This window comes from Symsagittifera roscoffensis, chromosome 3 (assembly GCF_963678635.1).
Source record: "Symsagittifera roscoffensis chromosome 3, txSymRosc1.1, whole genome shotgun sequence".
Lineage (NCBI taxonomy): Eukaryota > Metazoa > Xenacoelomorpha > Acoela > Convolutidae > Symsagittifera > Symsagittifera roscoffensis.
Window position 1 is genome coordinate 20,588,842 of NC_087064.1, and position 19,018 is coordinate 20,607,859.

At 33.2% G+C, this 19,018-nt stretch overlaps 2 protein-coding genes across 4 annotated transcripts in view; both read left to right on the forward strand.

Moving 5' to 3' along the window:
* Positions 1-19,018, forward strand: part of LOC134841944 (lisH domain-containing protein ARMC9-like) — a 461,419-nt gene that overhangs the window by 14,850 nt on the left and 427,551 nt on the right. The gene's annotated exons all lie outside the window — the stretch shown is intronic.
* Positions 1,737-15,814, forward strand: LOC134842402 (serine racemase-like). The gene is made up of 5 exons (XM_063858723.1): positions 1,737-2,044; positions 5,183-5,327; positions 14,357-14,574; positions 15,062-15,144; positions 15,382-15,814. Exons 1-5 carry the CDS (start codon positions 1,928-1,930, stop codon positions 15,800-15,802), a joined length of 984 nt encoding a protein of 327 aa, XP_063714793.1. The 5' UTR covers positions 1,737-1,927; the 3' UTR covers positions 15,803-15,814.

Here is a 19,018-nt window from a genome sequence, read left to right on the forward strand (position 1 = left end):
TAGCATTAAAACTACTTTGACTTCTGGAGTTAGTTGAAGAGAAAGGGTGTCATGAAACTCTTAATGCCTGCAGAAGCTCTCACTTGAAGTTTGGTAATGTTCTAAAACCAGTGGAATCGATCTTTCTTTAACTAATTTAAATCTGTTCACATAGAAAGATTTCTTTCCAAGTTCTGGGATTTTTTGCCGGTGTTTTTAAATATAGAGCTAAAAATGTACTCTTGTCTTGTACTAGGTCATAGGTTCGGATAATTTTGTCCTGGTGATTGTCCATTTTATTTTACTTGATTGGTGGATACTATCAAAATTACCCAATGTATCAATTAGTTCCCAATCTTGTGGACTCCTTTTACTTAAAACATAATCTCTAAAAAATCGTTCAATTTAATGTTTTTTAGCTTGTTTGTGGGACTTTGTTTGAGACTTGACGTGTAAATTTAATGTTTTCGCTAGTCAAGTTGAAGCGATTTGCGTTAACCACAATTTTAATTAGGAAAGATTCATGCGTAGATTGAACAAAAAACTAATAAACGTTGAGACACAAAAGTTCGAAGAAAATGGATTTAGATTGAAATTAATCCTTATTTTCGCTGGGTCTAGGACAACAAGCCGACGGGACTTCAAGTTTTACAATTCGGCTTGATGTCCGGCACCCATTTTTGCTTAATCTAAATTAAAAGCAGCAATTCCAATTACCACAGATTTTGTTATTTTTACCGGTTTTGGGTCTTTTCGGTTATACCCCCCCCCCCCCCCTAAATGAATAAATTTGGAAATTCAAATTTCGAGTTGAAATTTAAAGCGCGAAAGCTGCTCGATTAGGAAACCTAGAGCTAATTTTGACATATACTTTTGGTTCCCAATCTGGTAGCTGCTAATTGCACGCGAGTGGTATTTAATTTTTTGTTTCACTCGCTTTCGTGCTTTCAATTTCAACTCGAAGCTGCTCGATTAGGAAACCTAGAGCTAATTTTGACATATACTTTTGTTTCCCAATCTGGTAGCTGCTAATTGCACGCGAGTGGTATTTAATTTTTTGTTTCACTCGCTTTCGTGCTTTCAATTTCAACTCGAACTTTGAATTGCCAAATTTATGTGTTTAGGGGGTATAACCGAAAAGACACCCGGTTTTGTATAATAGGTGTTGGTGATTTTTAAAATCTTGGTGATTTTTGAAAAGTCTTAAAATGCTGTAATAACTAGAGAATTGCATTCATTCAGAAACACTTTTTGCACGCATTATAAATGCTCTTTTGGGTTAAATTCCAGTTCCTTTGCTAAAAGGTAAGCAAGTAGCGCACTCCAATTACAAAATTTGAAACGACACGAAAAACATTATTGACTTCTTGTTCGAAATTGCATTGCAATTTTCAGATTTCCCAGCGGAATAAAAACTTTACCTATTAATCCAGTTTTTTCATATTGGGTTGATTTTATCAAAAAAGTGCCCATCATGAATTGCTTATAAAACTTATAAATTTCGGGGCATATATTTTTTTGAAATTCGAAATTTTTTAACCAACAAGTCAATTTTTTTTTGTTTACTTGCATTCATTGACTCTTTTCCAACTGGTGGTTGGCTATTTTCATTTCAAATTCTGCGGCTTTGGGATGATGTTTTGGTGACTGCAATTTATAGTAGCTATGAGATACTTCTTTCTATCTTGAGTACAAATCGGGCTGTCTCTGTAACTATTCAGCAATTAAGTCTTACAATACATAAATATTTTCTTTACTTGAACGATGTCATATTACTATACTCAATCTGTTTCGATTACGCATCTGATTAATTAAACAACATACATATATATTATCAGCATTGGTTAACTTGAGATAAGAGCTGTGAGCTTAACTCTGTGTGGGTTATCAGCCTGAATGAGACTTATTCAATAATTCGGGAACTTTTATAACCTTATTCCTGGCTGATATGTTGGTAACGAACGGTGACATAGAAGCCGCGCATCTTCGCATCAAGAGCAACATTCACAAGACTCCATGTCTGACATCCAAGACATTCCAGCAACAGTTTTGTCCAGACAAAAAGGTCAGCTCGTTTTTTTTTTATGTGAGACAAAAGTGAATTTTGTTTTTCCCCCGAACAAACGTAGTTGAATTTTGTTACAATAATATTTTTAATTTTCCTTTCAGAAACAGAATCTCTGAAATAGAATAATAAGCATTGGTCAGTTTCCATTGTGTGCGTTCAGCAGTTATTTTTTGTTCCGACCGCGAAGGGAAGGAACTGTGGCGTAGGGTATGTTCTTTCTAGCCTGTTTTGGATCAAACCCTTTGGCCTCGAAGAAAGCTCGCGGGGGTCAAGTGTGACTTCATATCAAAGACCTATTGATCGTAACCCCTTTTCTACAAAAATCCTAAAAGTTGCCTCAGTGTCTATAAAAATTGGTCTGTTAAATAAGACGATTTGAACAGAGGCTGACCTCTAAATTTCTTTCTGCTCTCAATTTAAAACTCATGTTAGTTATTAAGTACCACCAGGGGCGGATCTAGGATTTTCTCAAGTGGGGGGGATTTTTAAATTCTAAAGCAACTTAAATTTTTCCTTAAAATTGAGTGGGCTCATAATTTCGTTTAAATAAATTGAAATTTGAATGAAAATTTTAATTAATTTGAATTGTTTTTTTTTGTTAAGTGGACATCACTGCTTGCGATGAGCAAGCGTTATCAAACTAGAATATAGACTTTTTCCGGGTTAACAACTTGTTCAACAGAATCACTTGTATCTTTGTTCATATTATATTCTTGCGTTCCGGGCTAACTTAGCCTGGAGCTAACGAATTAGCCTGAGATGGCAAAGGTCCTGGGTTCGAATCTGAGCAGGACAAGTTTTTTATCAAACGGGAAATATTCTGTGTCAAAAAAGTTGTCGGCCAATTATTTTTCTGCTTATCTGTTGTCGGCTTAGTTGTCACATCTTGAAATCGTTTTTTGTTGTTGCGCGCATTTTTCTCTAATGTTGCATTTAGTGTTTGATTTCCTCCTACAATTTGTAATTTCGCTTAAAAAAATACCTCCGTCAGATTAGTTTGGCCGATTCTTTTTTGGCTTAATGAACTAATTTTGGGTCGTATCAAGGGAAGCACAACTTTAACGCTCTCCTCCGCACTTTTCATGTTGGTTGTATGTTTAGCAATCGGTTTGTTGAAATTTCTTTTTTTTTCGTTATGGAAAATTGTTTCCAAATTCATTGGAAAAATCTTAATTTTGCCCAAACTTCTACTGATTTTCAAAAAGGCTATCAACTGCCTACTCCCCTGTGTGCCTGTATGCTCCCTTCGAGTCGCTTTTTACATGACCCCTCAGTCTACAGCCTTCGAAACAGTCTATGGGGGAATATTTGACCCATATTTGTCTCAAAAACACTCCACTCAAATCTGATTTTTCGATTTCAATGAATGGAATGGTTTCAAAATCTCCATGTTTGAGCGGCTACGCCCTAATTTTTTACACATAAAGTTATGGCCCTCGGAATAGTCAAGTTTTTTGATTTTTGACCGTTTTTTAAATTTTTTGAGTATTCTTGAAAAGTACCCTGCCATTTTTGAGATTTTGTTTTCAATTAAAATAACGTGTTCTAAGAAGCTCATTTGCCTATGCGACTATTCTCAAATTTTTCTGACACTAAAAGTTATGATCCTCAGAAAAGTCAAAATTTTGATTTTTTGACTGTTGTTTTGTTTTAAAGTTCTTGACCTTTCTCGAACTACCCTTCGTAATCTGAGATCTTGGAATCAATCGAAAATACAGGTTGAGTGAACCTTTTCTGCATAAGTGTATATCCCCAAGTTTTAAAAAGAAAAGCTATGGTTCTCGGAAATGTCAAATTTTTGTTTAACTGACCGTTTTTTCTGCGTTTCTCGCTAACTATCTTGCCGATTCGGATATCATAGGTTTAGTCGAAACAACAGGTAGGTGGAAGCCTTCTCTAATAGCTCGCTCTGCCCAGTCTGTTAAAGAAAAAAACTTATGGCCGTCGAACAAGTAGAAGCTTTGAAACTGTCACAGTTTTTTGCTAAGTTTTCGAAATGCGAAAACTACCACGTCAATTCTCAGGTTGTATTCTATCCAGAAACGCGGTTTTGGGAATTTTCTCTTCTTTAGTGGCCAAAACCTGCTTTTACCTGAAAAAGTCATGAATTTTGGAAAACGTTTTGACCGTTTCTTAGAAGTTATGACGGTTTTTTTTAGAACGTTTGACCGTTTGTTTGAAACTTCTTACAATTTACTGAATCTAATCTAAAATGATAAGTTCAACTGAAAGAAACGGTTGCGATAATGGTTCGTGTAGAAGCGGCGGCGCCTTAATTTTTTGTAAGAGAAATTTTAACTCCTTGGGAAAATTGATTATCTCAAATTTTTTTTTTTTACTCTTCTCACTTTTTTAAGTAGAGAAACAACTAAGGTTTTGGGCAAAATCCAAGTTTTTAAATCACATATTTCGTGCCGCATCAGTATAGCAAATTAATTCAATATCAAACCCATAGCTTTAGCTGGGCCCCTAGCTGTTTTATGTCTAGACACGAAAATTTTGGTTCCTCTAGTTTTTTTTTCATCTCTTAATTTTTTTTCGATCTGTTTTTTATGTGTGTTGTATCGCAAGTGGTGCGGAGCTCCGCTTCGCCTCTGTGTAGATATGGTCAAACTCGTCTAAGCCTTTTTTAGTACAAAAAGTGCTAAGATCATGTCTCAATTTTTAGATGATCACCACCCCCGCATATCTAAAGTGTTCGCAAACGACGTAGATAACGATGTTCTCATGGTCAAGCTAAGTTTTTTATTCGAAGTTTTCCTGTAATACTCATAATTATTTACTGCTGGAGCTCAATCTTCCATCAACTTTTATTTTATATTAGCTGGGATGATTTTAAAAAAAAATTAAGGTGGCGATTGGCTCAAAAATAGATATAAATGTTGGCCAATAGTATCAAAGGTCGTACAAAAACTGTACCATCAATGAAGGGGTTTATATGCTTGATAGTGGAGGAGAGGCGGGTTCAGCCTACTGGATAAATCAGATCTTACACGGAGTGTCGATTTCCAGGAGTTAAGGATGAGGGAAAAATAAGTGTACTTCAGTTTCATGACTTAAAAGAGAAGAAAAACTGCAATTATCATCATGATTAATACGAATTGTTTTTATTTGCATTGCTCCTCTCTTTTCCAGGTGGTGTTCAAGTGTGATAACTTCCAGAAGTGTGGCAGTTTCAAAGTGAGGGGTGCTCTGAATGCAGTGATGCTGCTGAAAGAGAGGCAGCCACAAGTGAAAACTGTCGTCACTCATAGCAGCGGCAATTTCGCGCAAGCACTTGGTAAATGTTAGAGATATACCCCCTGATGTCATTGCACTGCAATCTTCACTCTTTTTTCCTTGAACATTTTGTCCACAGGACTCTTTGGACTCAATAAACTGGTGGTACCTTGATTCATAAAGAATTTAAAAGCCGTAGTGTCTCTTGCACGCTTAGCCTGGTGGTAACGAATACACCTGGGACGGCAAAGGTCCTGGGTATGAATCTGATCAAGACCCGTTTTTTCCAAACGGTAATTGTTCCGGTTGAAAATTTTTTTATTTATCTGCTTATGTTTTGTCGTCTTAGTTGCCACATCTAGAAATTGTTCATTTTAGCCGTAAAAAAACTTAACTGCAGTTAGTTTTGACATTTAAAAGATCCGGACGAATCGAAGTCTGCTTTCACATTGGTTGTAAATTAACCAGCTCGATATGTTAAACTTACACTTTTTTCCATCTTTTTCGGCTTAATAAATTTCGGGCTTATTAATATCGATTTAGTGGCCTCTTATTGCGTCATTACGTCCAGAAAAAAGTTTTTGTGCGCGTGTATGAGCTCTGACGGGAAAATTGACTTGACATTTTTTATAAATTAAGAATTTTTTTGAATTTCTTTTCGGCATGAAAGGTTTTTTTTTCAGGTTTTTTCGTCTTTGTTACAGCTTGGTAATTATAAATTTTAATCCAAACAACCATGCGGTGCATCTGGTGTAGAGTTAAAACAACTGCTTGAGATAGCAAAGATTTGCGGTTCGAATCCGGCCGCGACCTTTTTTGCAAACTGGAGTTTTTGTGCTTTTTCGGTTTATCGTCCGTCTGTTTATTTTTGTCGGCTTAGTTCCAGAAACTCGATGATTCAACTTTATCACAATTTGCGGTAACCCCCATGCTTGGGACGACAAAGCCCAGGAGATTGATTCCAGTTGAGACTTGTTTTTCTTGCAAAATGAATTTTTTGGCTTATTTGATTATTGTCTGTCTGCTTAATTTGGTCTGCTTAGTTCCGCAGAAACACTTTTTTTTGAAAGATTGACGTCTGTAAAAGCACTCGCAAAGCTCTTTGTAGATTTTCTATTTAGGTGCAGGCTATTTTGTTCCGGGTATTTTGGGCTTCTGTTGCAATTTTCATTGACAAAAACGATTTTTCGATTTTTTCCCGTTTAATTTTCATAACATTCATATTTGTATCGCACGTGGTGCGAAGCTCAGCTTCGCCTCTATGTTAAAGACTGGTTTCATAAATAACGTTTTTGTGACGAAAATGAAAGTTATATTATAGGCCGTTAATTTTTCAGGAAAGTTTGTTCAAACTCAGTTATGGTGATTTTACGTCTGATTATTATTTAAGCTCCGGTGTTAAATTCGTTTCTTTGCTAAGGTCAAGTTTTTTAAAAATTTACAGTTATTAACTTTTTTAAAATTGTTAAAGCTCAAATTTCAGTTTTTTTGGTGTTTGCTAGTTTTTTTTACGCTTGCGATTAGCAAGCGTTATCAAACTGGAATGTAGAATTTTTTTTCGGGTTAACAACTTGTTTAAACGAATCACTTCAATCACTTGTATCTTAGTTCATAATGAACTCAAACTTCTATGCGATTCCGGAAGTCAGCCTGGAGGTAGAGAATACGCCTGGAACGGCAGAGGTCGTGGGTTCGAATCTGACCAGGAGCTGTTTTTTTTTTTCAAATAGGAATTATTCCTTTTAAAAAATTGTCGGCTGATAGTTTATCTTCTGATGATTTGTCCGCTTATTTATCACATGGTAGAATTGATTTTTTTAACGTAATTATCAATGCAGTTGCTTTTAGTGTTTTGAATAACTTATGCATTTTTTATTTTTACTAGCCTTCACTTCGTATATTTTCGCTTAAAAATTTTATTTGGCTTACATGATTTCTACTTATTTTTATCGGCTAACTAAGTTGTGTTCCAATGCTTATTTAAAATTCAAATGTGTTGCTCGGCATGTTTCTTAAATTACTAGTTTGATAAAAAAACTTCAATTATGAAAAATATGGGATTGGGTTTTTTATTTTATTCTTTTTGAGACGTCTTGAAACTTTTTTCTTCCTTTTTGCAAATATTTAATTTTTTTTAAAACTCTTTTCTACCAATTTTCAAAAAAAGTATATTAATGGAAAGACTTCCTACTACTTTTTGTGCCTGCAAACTACCATATTCTCTTTTTTTATTTACTTTACCCTCTATCTACACCCTTCGAAAATTCTGTTTCCGACCCATATTTTTTTCTCGTTTTCTCAAAAACTACCCTAGCAAATTAGATTGTGGGTTCAATGGAGATAACAGGTTATTGGAAGCTCCCCTGCATTAGCGGCCACTCACAAAGTTATCGTCCTCGGAAAATTCAATTTTTTGATTTTTTTGACTGTTTTTTTAAACTTCTTGAATTTTCTCGAAAACTACCCTCCTATATCCTAGATTTTGGAATCAATCCAAAAATTGGGTTGTGGGAATGCAAATGTGACAACGCTCAATTTTTTTTGACACAAAAACTTAAGGCCCTCGGAAAAGTCAATATTTTTTGACCATTTTAAGAATTTTTTGCCTTTTTTGAGAATTACCTTTCCAAATCTGAAATTTTGAGAGCAAAGCGAAATTACAGGTTCCTTGAATCTCTTCTGCATAAGCGGCTATGCCAATTTTTTCTGACAAACAGCTATAATTTTCGGAAAAGGTTAATTTCGTTTTCTTTTACTCTTTTAAACTTTTTGACTTTATTCAAAAATAAATCAAAATTTTTCTCACAAATCTGAGTTTCTGGTTTCAATAGAAGTTACAGGCATTGTGAATCTCTTCTGCATAAACAGCTACGCTTAAATGGTTTAAAAGAAAGAAATTTTGATTCTCGGAGAAGTCAAATTTCATGTCTTTGTGAAATCATATTTGTGGTCCTTGAAGTCAGGTTTAAGGCATCAAGGTTTGAATTGAATTAACAGTTTGTTGAAAGCCTAGCTTTATATATAGCTGCATTAACGTTTTTTTAGAAAAAAAGTAATTGCTTTGAAAATTTTTTGAAACTTTGACTTTTTTTGGAAATTTTTAAACTTTTCTTCAAAACTACCCTGCCAGTTCTCAGGTTAAGTGGTGATTCCGGTTTTGGGAAATTTGTTTGCTGAAGTAGCCTGGGCGTACTTTTAGCAGAAAAATAGTTGTGGTCATCAAAAGTGGATTTTTTGAACTTCTCATTGTTTTGTGGAATCTTTTTGACAAAATTGGCTAATTTTTTTTCTGCATAAACAGCCAATCTTATTTTTTAAAACAAAAAGCTATGATTCTCAAATGTCAACTATCTGATTTGTTGAAATCTTTTTTGGATATATCTCGATAACTATCTCGCCAAATCTGATATCATAGTTTTAATTGACGCAACAGGTTGTTGCAAGCCTACCCTGATTTTCTGCTAAGCCCATTTTATTCGAGAAAAAAGTTCTGGCCTTAAAACAAATGAAAGTTTTGAATCTTTGACAGTTTTTTGGAAGTTTTTTTTTTTACTCTTAAATTACTGTGCCAATTGTTAGGTTAAGTATTTAATCGAGAAACTCAATTTTGGGAATATTCTTTTGCTATACCGGCTACTACCTTCTTTTAGCAGAAAAAAATTACGGATTTCTGAAAGTCTAGTTTTCGAACATAGACCGTTTTTTGAATTTTTTAATAACTACCACATCAAATCTGAGATGAAGGGTTCAACCGAAAGAACTGTTTGCGATAATTTTTCTACCGATTATGCGACTACCTGTTTTTGTTATATAAATGTTACGTCCTTGGGAAGATTGCAATCTATTTATCTATATCTATCTATACTATATTTAAAGCTATACTATATTTAAATGCGAGTGACAGCTATCTCCCATGTTTAAGCATAATACTTTTGCATGTTTAACGAAAGAATTTTTTCATATTTAAGCTATATCATATATTGCAATGCTTAAGAAAATTTTTAAATTAGTTTTCCGCAAGGTCATTAATTTTACAGTAATTTTTTTTTCGAAGCCAAGTTAAGTCTGTCTGTCTGTAAACCTGCTTTTTTAATTAATTACATTATGCCTATCTACCCGTCTCCTGATTTATTAATTTACATCTTTTATCTATCTGTCTATTAAATATTTCAATGCGGGCTTCACTATCTCGCCATGTTTAAGCTTTTTTAACGTATTATTTTTGCATAAATAAAAGAATTTTTTCATGTTTAAGCTATATCGTATATTGCAATGGTTGAGGTTTTCAATTTTCCAGTTTAAAGTCAGTGTTTATTTCAATAAGTTTCAAATTAGCAACCCAATAGTGGGATGTTGTCAGAGTTTTCTCAGGTTTTGCGATTCTGGCCTCCATATATGAATAACCAAATCCTTTTAGTTTACGATATAGGCAATTTTCTAGATTTTTCAAAAATTTCTAAAGTTTAATTGAAAAAAGTTTCTCAATTTTTGAATTTCTTAACGTATAGTTGGGTGCTATCGGGGTACTCTCAGGGGTTGCGAATCTTGCCTCCACTTCTCACTTCTCAAATCCGTGTAGTTTTCGAGATATGACGTTTTTTTATGATTTTTCAAAAAATTTTCAAAAACTTAGATTTTAAAAAATTCCAAAACGTTGATGATTTCGATCCTGTTGTTGGATATTGTGAGGGTACTCTCAGGGGTTGCGAAACTTGCCTCTGAAAATGGCTGCTGAAATCCTTGTAGTTTTCGAGAAGTGACGTTTTTTTTAAGATTTTCTCAAAATTTTTCAGAAAACTTAGATATAAAAATCTTCGCAAAATTTGATATTCCCATCTCTGTTTTGAGTCTCTGTCAGGGTACTCTCAGGAGTTGCGAGTTTTGCCTCCAAATATGACTGCTCAAATCACTGTAGTTTTCGAGATATGACGTTTTTCATTATTTTCTCCGAAATTTTTTGAAAAAAACTTAGATGTTAAAAAATTCCAAAACTTTGAAGCTCTCAATCCTATTATTGGAATCTGTGAGGGTACTCTCAGGTGGTTGCGAATCTTGCCTCTGAAAATGGCTGCTCAAATTCTTGTAGTTTTTGAGATATGATGTTCTTTAGGATTTTCTCAAAATTTTTCAAAAGAATTCAGATATAAAAAATTTCACAAAACTTAAAAATGCCATCTGTCAGGGTGTTCTCCGGAGACGCGAATTTTGCCTCCTAATATGACTGCTCTAATTCTTGTAGTTTTCAAAAGATGACTTTTTTAATGATTTTTCAAAAATTTTCAAAAAAACTTCCTAACCTGTAGTTGGGGGTGTCAGAGTAATCTCAGGGGTTGCGACTTCAGCCTCCAATTAAGAATGGCCAATTTTTTTTTAATTTAAGGGAAACGACGATTTATGTGTTTTTTTTCGGAAATTTTTAGAAAAGTCATATTACAAAATAATTCACAAAAGTAAAATTCCCAACCCTGTAGTTGTGTGCTGCCAGAGTACTGTCAAAGATTGCGAATTTTGCCTTCAAACAAGACTGCTCAAATCTCAGTAGTTTTTGAGATGTGACAATTTTTCTGGTCTTCAAAAATTTTTTTTTAGAAAACTGAAGGTTGAAGTTTCTCAAAATTTCACAATGCTGTACCTGGGTACTGAAGAATTTTCTCAGGAGTTGCAAATCTTGCTTCCAAATGCGACTGCTCAATTGCTTTAAGTTTCCCCAGATATGGCATTTTTAGTTCCTTTTTGATTTTTTCAAAGTACTTCGATAAAGTTTCTTAAAGTTTTATGGTTTTTCGAAATTTGTAAAAAAAAACTTGAATGAAAAACTTTGCAAAATTTATAATTACGATCCCTGTAATTAGGTGCTGTCAGAGTACACTCAAAGAATGCAGATCTTAATTCCAATATATGTGATTTATTATGAGTACCCGAGGTGCGTTACGCGCTAGTATCTAAGAAGTTTTTTTGCTCTTTTCATGTATTTAAAAGAAACAACTAAAGTTTTGAGCTGATTCCTATTTTTGAAACTATCCATTGCATACCGCATCAGTAAAACAAACTCAAATAGTGTCAAACACATACCTCCAGCTTTAGCTGGCCCATATTATATTTTAATGAGACAAACGATAATTTTGGTTCACCTAGTTTTTTTTACCTATGTTTTTTATGTTTGTGTAGTATAACAAGTAGTACAACGCTCTGTTTCGCCTGTGTTTGAAAGCTAAGTTATTAAATAGATTTTATGAAGTTAAATTTTTCGCAATTTGACTTCTGATTTCTTTTGAAGTGGTATTCAAAAATGTATTTGGTACTCGTTTAGAAGTATGGTCCCGATGTTTTTGATGAGTCCCATTTAAAAGCTCGTTTAGAAGTGTGGTCCCGCCAGACCACTTCAAGTATACTTAAAATACGCAAGTGGACAAAAACAAAAGAAAACTTTTAAACATTTCTTTGTTATGTTTGCCACTTATATTTTCTTTAAAACGGAATTATCAAAAAGAAAAAATCACTGAAAAAACCAAAAAAAAACTTTAAAAACTTCTATGTCTGACGTTTACATGGGACGATTGGTAGCTTTACGGGACCATACTTCTAAACGAGGTTTTTAATGAGATCATACTTCTAAATGAGTACGATAATTTTTTTTCGGATCGGTTGGATTTGATGAAAAAAAGATTAATCATAAAGTTTCGAATTTCAAAAATTTTTCACGTGATATACTTTGTCCGAGTTTCGAATGTTAAAAAGGTTGTAAAAATAGGATGTTTTTTCTTGTTTCCGTTCATTGGTACGTTTTCTACTGTATGTATATTTATGCTTTTTTGTCGTTTTTGTGGTTTTTTTTGCTGTTTCGTGCTTCGTTGAAATGTCTAAACTGCATGACAATTTTCGTTTAATTATAGCTATTTTTCTGCTACCTTGTATTTATTTGTAAATCAGGTTTGAAATATGTAAATTTTCACCAGTGGTCTTGTGCTTAAATCAGTGTTATAGTTAAGCAAACGTTAGTTTTAATCCTGTGGTCATCAAAAATTATTATTTTGCAGTTATACTTTGGTTCAAGGCTTGATCGCTATTATTTTTAAGTGTGCTGATTCAAAGATGTATATATTTTTTTGCCTTTTTAGTGTAATACAATATTGTTTTTGCTTTCCTCTTTAGTGCAAAAAATATGTGAGCTGAATTATATTTGAACAATTTTTGAAATTATTTTTGTTTAGTTGTGGCTGCAAGTGATTCGTATCAATTAATTGCTTGATTTTGACTCGTTTTTTTTTCGAGTGCGTTTGATTCTGCTCAACTGATATCTATAAAACTTCTATCGGCTTATTTTTGGCGTGGCTTCAACTGCCCCAGATTCAATCAGTTCTGTGTATGGGTGAAAGTAATTGCAAATTTTCTTCACCGCAATCAATTGTTACTAATCTGGTAATTACCATTGGCATAGGCAAGGGTATTGCAATTGGGTACTAGACTTTTTTGCCCGTGAACAACTTGTCCACAGGTTTTCATGCAGTATATGAACGACATGCATGCAGTATAATTGACATGTATATAAACGACATACATGCAGTATATGCTCCCTATTTGAGCTCATTGGTCTATTACTCCCATTGTGCATCCTTATAAGTGTTTTTCCAATAAATCCCAGCTCAAAACTTTTAAATAATATTTTTTTGGTATTCAATGATTCTTCGACTTCGTCTTAATCGGTTTTTTTTTGTCGGATTAGTTTCCGCTTTAATTTTGCAAGCAACTACCTCGCTCATTTGAATGTTATTTATAGAGGTTAGAAGTCTAAATAATTTTTCGAACTTAAAATTGTAAGCTTACATACATTTTTTCATTGAACAGTTTTGACCAAATTTATCGCCTTTATCAATACTTTTTTCCAATAATTTGGTCACTGTTTCCTTCATTTATTAAATACTTTTTTTAATTTTCCAGATGTTTAATCTTCACAGTTTTCTGGTATTTTTACACGCCAGAATTTTTTGGTAGAAAAACAAGTTAAGAATTTTTTGTTATAAATTTTTTGAAATCAATTTTCAGTTTTTTTTTAATTTATGGTTTCTGATTTTTTTTTTGTACTAAAAATACGTGAAGTTAGTTTTAGGTTTATTTAATTTGGTTTGTTTTGGGTTAATAAAATTTTTTTTGGAATCGATTTAACAGCGTACTGTTTTGATATGTCAAAATTATTTGAAAAACATTCATAAAATCCGAAAAAAAACATGAATTTCCGTATTTTCTTATTTCATTTACGGGCGTGTTTTTTTGTTATCTTGTTTATCAACTTTTCATATTTGATAAATTTGATCTCTTTGGGATGTTTTTGTAGATGTTAAAAATTGCTTTACGTTTTCTGGAAGTTATTTTTGATAATTGGTTTTCAATTTAGTTTTTCATTTTAATCCTAGTTTACAGCAAGCAACAGATAAGGCTTTTTCTTATCCTAAAGTTTGCCTGTAGGACATACAGGTTGTTTGTTTGTATGGTTTTAAGCAAAGTTTTTGAATTCAATCACGAGTTTTGAGATCATTTGACCGAGTTTTTTTTCTTATCGTTTCCATCTAGTTGTTTTGAGAGAGAAATGAATGGAGTTTGTGTTGCCCGAATGATTCTAATGTTTTAGTTAAATGGTTTCTATAATTGTTTTTTTATATATTTTAGCCTACGATTTTTTCAATACATTTATTTTTTTTTTGTTTTTGTTTGAGACCTATCTTTTTAACTTATGCTTTGCATTTCTATCGCAAGTGGTGCGAAGCTCAGCTTCGCCTCTGTGTTTATGTGTTTCATGTGCAACTGATTGTTAAATTATGATTTGAGCTATTCGCAGAGGTTTCCTTTGTCTCTAACTAAATTTGGCATTATTGAGTGATAATTTAGAAGTTGGAGGTTTTCCTATAGAAAATGTGATATTTATTTTATCAGTTCACTTTGCCAACCCCAGAGCAGTCTTTTTTTCTTTCTATCGAAGTGTCAATATTACGGGCACAAATATTTCAAATTATTTGTTATTCAGGCTGAACAGATTGTTGAGCCTTTTGGTATATTTCAGCTTTTAAAATGTAGCTCTCAAAATTTTTTTTTCAGCATACGCGGCCCAACTGAACAACCTGTCGTGTCACGTGGTATGTCCCTCGAACACGGTGCAGGCGAAGAAGGATGCGGCTCGGGAGTACGGGGCAGAGGTGACAGAGTGTGAACCTACTGAAGAGGCGCGTGAACAGACTGCTCAGCGGGTCATCCGAGACACCGAAGGAGCTGTGTTTGTGCACCCATATGCCCACGCAGATATCATATGCGGACAGGCTAGTGCAATGTTTTCAATTTGAACATAGGGAAAAATAAAAGAGTAAAATATAATTTAATCGGTAGATTTTCAAAAGAACATTTTAGAATGATTTAGGAAGAGCTAAACCCATACACGATAAAGTTGCAGCGAAATAAATTTTTTTTAAATGAAGGCGACAATAATAATTGATCTTTTTGGTCAATTTTCGAGAACATTTAATTTATCTAGTTTGTGGATACGATTTGTCAGTCTTTGATACATGACATTGCATTTTATCTTGCTATGAGTCTTCTTGGAATTCTTTTGATAGGAGACCCGACTTAATATTCCTCCTATCAAATCCATATGACGAACTACCAAAAACTCATTGCTTTTCACGTCGAAATTTTTTCAAAATATTTGATCCTGAAGTCTGGTTGGCTTGTGTAACTTTCAGTCATTCATTCAGCCCTTCTGCTATTAGGGATTTCTCAATAATATTTTTAATCTGACGTGTCTTTTAGGGAACAGCTGGACTGGAGATGATTGAACAGGTGGACAAAATAGACGCAGTGCTAGTCCCAGTGGGTGGAGGGGGACTGCTCGCGTAAGTAAACCCTCAGTCTGTATATACTAATTTGAAAATTTGTTAGTTCTAAATTTTTATTTGGTTTTGAAGTGGGATTGGTATGTCGAAATGAGTAGACAGTATCAAAAATAGAAGCCACACCAATCACTGTCTCTTTTTTTTCTTTAAAGGTATTGTAAAATGTTTAGTTAATCTCATCACAAGCTAAATATTTGCTCAAATATGGCACCAAGAATAAATAGCGTTTTGTTTCAGAGGTATTTCGTCGGCCATCAAATACAAATATCCTAATGCCAAAGTCTACGCAGTAGAACCAGACACAGCGGATGATGCCAAAAGATCTTTCGACAGCAAGACTCTAATTCGAAATGAAACGTATCCCACAACTATATGCGATGGACTACGCACATCTATGAGTGAAATAACTCTAGCTCATATGCTTAAACATGTTGATGACGTCATCTTAGTTTCGGATTCTGACACCGCCTCGGCCGCTCGTTTCTTCCTGAGGAGAATGAAAATATGCGTGGAACCATCAGGTGCAATTGGTGCTGCAGTTTTGATGAACAAAAATAACCTTGAGAAATACTTCAAAAACTGTGAAAACATAGTGATTTTTGTATGCGGTGGAAATTTTGATTATCTTCTACAAGCAGATTTAATTAACGATCTTTAGTATCTTTTGAAACTGAGTTGCTGTACACAAAAAGTCTTATAGGGTAATGACGATGTCGAGAAAGTCAGCAGAATTATAAGTCACATTATGGCTGAATGGTTTAAGTTTTTACTCCTGAGAACGTTTCAATTTCAGGAAGAACATCAATCAAAAGGATGTCTGCTATCAATCGCCAATAGATTTTAATGCTCATTAATATGCTCATGCAAGTGTTGGCTTCACAAAATTTATACGGGAAGCGATAGAAGATGAAAGTATGGCACGAATCTTTTTATTGATTCGATACTGTTGATCGCTCGATTTTTTCCAAAAAAAACTTGAACACATGGGGTTTAGAGGTGTCAAATTAATTTCACTGAGAATCTAACTTTCATATCGAATGCTTTATGTTGCAATGGTTGGAGATGTTTGTGAAAATACCAATGTTTGTGAATCAAGATTTTTTTGTATTAATCAAGTAGTTTTTCTCAATTATGTATAGCGTTCTAACGATTTTCAATCATTCATCAAGTAATGATACGATTTCTTTGCAAGGCAGATGTACAACATGTCTGATCAGAGAACATTCTGCGCTGACCTTTTCTCAGAACTCAGCACGTCTATGAGTGTTTCTTAAATTCTAATACGTTTCAACGCTGCTCAGTTATAGTTTTCAATTTATCTTAACATGCTTTACTGGCAATGAATTTCAGTATTTGAGCATGATATAAAGCATGATATAAAATATTTGAGATCTATTGTATTTGTTCCGACCCCTGACTGTGGGATTGAATTTTGTCTCTTTCATTTTTATACCCCATTTTTTATGCAAAATAGGATAGCATAAATAATTGTCGGACTGGGCCGCAAGGCATATCATATTTAATTGTTTCAATTGTCACTCTTATGAAAATGAAACTAATTATTTTTCGTCAAACGAGTTTTTTTTTATTTTTCGTCAAACTCCGAGTTAGTAACAAAAATCTAACATCAATTCATGACATCAAAGTTTATTTTTACTCCAAACAACTAATTTTTGTAGCTCCATTTAGCGTTTTATTGGCAACAAAAGTCTTTTAATTTTTTCTTTGCATTTCACACAAAATCAGGTACCACAAACAGTCGTCAAAATTGGTCGATTGATACAGCATACTAAACCATTTTCAGTCGCTATTCGAACGACATTCAAAAATTTTCAAAAACGTGTCTCAGTAATGAGAAAAACTGAATTGAAATTTTTGATTTTTAGTCTATATTCTTGCAACTAAAGGAAGCGCACAGGCTTATTTATGCAGTAAAAATTGCACTAGCTTATTAATGTTTGTTTGAGGCCGTGGAAATTTGATTTTACTCAAGTAATGTTTGTTTTTGAGTTCATAGCGCCAAAATTCAAAAATTTGAATTTTTTGTTTTATGATCATTTTTCTACAAAAACTGTTGTACAGTTTGCCTAATTTACTATGAGTGTCGAATATGCTTAACTATTTTTTTGGGTTTTTTAAGTCAATGGTCGGAACATTTAGTGCTAACTGCACAGTATCCCGCTATCCTTGTTTTGTGTTATTGTCTTCGTTTTTTGAAAAAGGAATAGTTATCTACGCCCAATTTTCTGTTAGCCTATCAAGTCAAACTCTTTTCTATACATCACGCACACTAAACGGTAAAAATTAGGAAAATTTAGTTCTTTTAGTCTTTTTTATATTAAGATGGTCGGAAATTTCTGTGCTGCATGCACACCCGCATCCAGTTTCAAGCGTTAATAATCGATTATAATATGATTTTAGTACCAATATTACAAAAATTGAAGAAAAAAAATTGATTTCAACCAATTAATAATCTATTATAATCTCTCTTTTTGAAAACAGATATAATCAATTATTATTACATGATAGTCGATTATAATCAATTATTTTCATCCGAATTTCCAATTCTTTTGTTTTGCAGAAAAAAATCCATTAGAATTGATTATAATTGTTTATAATCCCTTTTGTTTGCCCATTTTGTTTTTGACCTTGCACCTGAATTGTTTATTATTTATGCTTTTCGTAGACAATAATTAGTCAAATGGTTATAACTATTTTTAAATCAAATCAAATTTAGAGCGTTTTTTTATTACTTCTTGATTATAGTTGTTTCATGACGCAAACTTGAAGTTTTTTTTCACGAGTAAATTATGAGAACACAGCTTTAGTTTCATTCATGAAATATATAGAAGAAATAAAAGTCACCTACCGCGGGATTCTTTCAACTAATATGAAGGGATCTCTATGAAACTTTTGTTTCGTGGTAAAACTTTGTGTTCAGATGAACCAAAGAAAGACAAGACATTTCTTTTTTTAGAGATTTTTGACAGAAAACAGGATTATAATCTTTTATAATAGATTATAATAGATTATAAGAGATTATAAAAGATTTTCGGAAAAATTATAATCAATTAAATTTGTTTATAATTTATAAAAATGTCACGAAAAATGTTATCATTATAATGGATTATAAATCGTTTAAACATCTAAGCTTGGCGCTTATAATTAATTATAACTTTGATAAAAGTACAATTATAATGATAATATAATCGAATATTTTCTCTTTTTACTGAGGGGTGGTAGCAACTGTCTACTTAAGTATCAATTGGCTTTCATTTTTGTCGATCTTGTCGGTTTTCATGCAATGTTTGCGATGTGTTGTATGTGGTGCAAAGCTCCGCTTCACCTTTGTGTTGATCAATGCTTTTTTGACATTTTGTTTTTCTAAATGTTTATTTTTTCAAAGTCTTCAAAAAGTATGTTGATCTCCACTCTATGTGTCATGCAAAGCCACGTGCAACAGAATCTGTAAAGTGATTTTTAGGCTGTTCAAAAGTTTTAATTTGTTTTTATCAAAATTAAAAGTTAAAATTTCTTGCCTACTTTTGTCAAAACAGAACAAGTGTACGAGTACTGAAGTTCTGAAAAATGATCTCTCAAATCTTGATTTCTGATAAAAAAATATATTTTTTTTGTCACCAGAAGCTCTTCATCAGAAAAGCGTTAAATGTTCATCAGTGATATACAATGAGCAAATTGAAGGTGTAAGTAGTAAAGCAAAATTGAATGCTTTGAGTGAAAAATCAAAATTAAAAATAGTAATAATCGTTGCTCAAGTCGCGGCGTTTTTTGGCCCTTGCTACCAAAGCGATTTACAGCTCGATAAACTTACTTCAGGCGGTCTAGACAATGATACTGATATGCTCTTCAGCAC

Bases quoted from the DNA above. Each gene is read 5' to 3' on its own strand.
- LOC134842402 (XM_063858723.1), top strand. From the start codon at position 1,928: ATGTTGGTAACGAACGGTGACATAGAAGCCGCGCATCTTCGCATCAAG. The intron at 14,575-15,061 runs GCTAGTGCAATG...CGTGTCTTTTAG, and splicing joins CAGATATCATATGCGGACAG to GGAACAGCTGGACTGGAGAT. The intron at 15,145-15,381 runs GTAAGTAAACCC...GTTTTGTTTCAG, and splicing joins GGTGGAGGGGGACTGCTCGC to AGGTATTTCGTCGGCCATCA.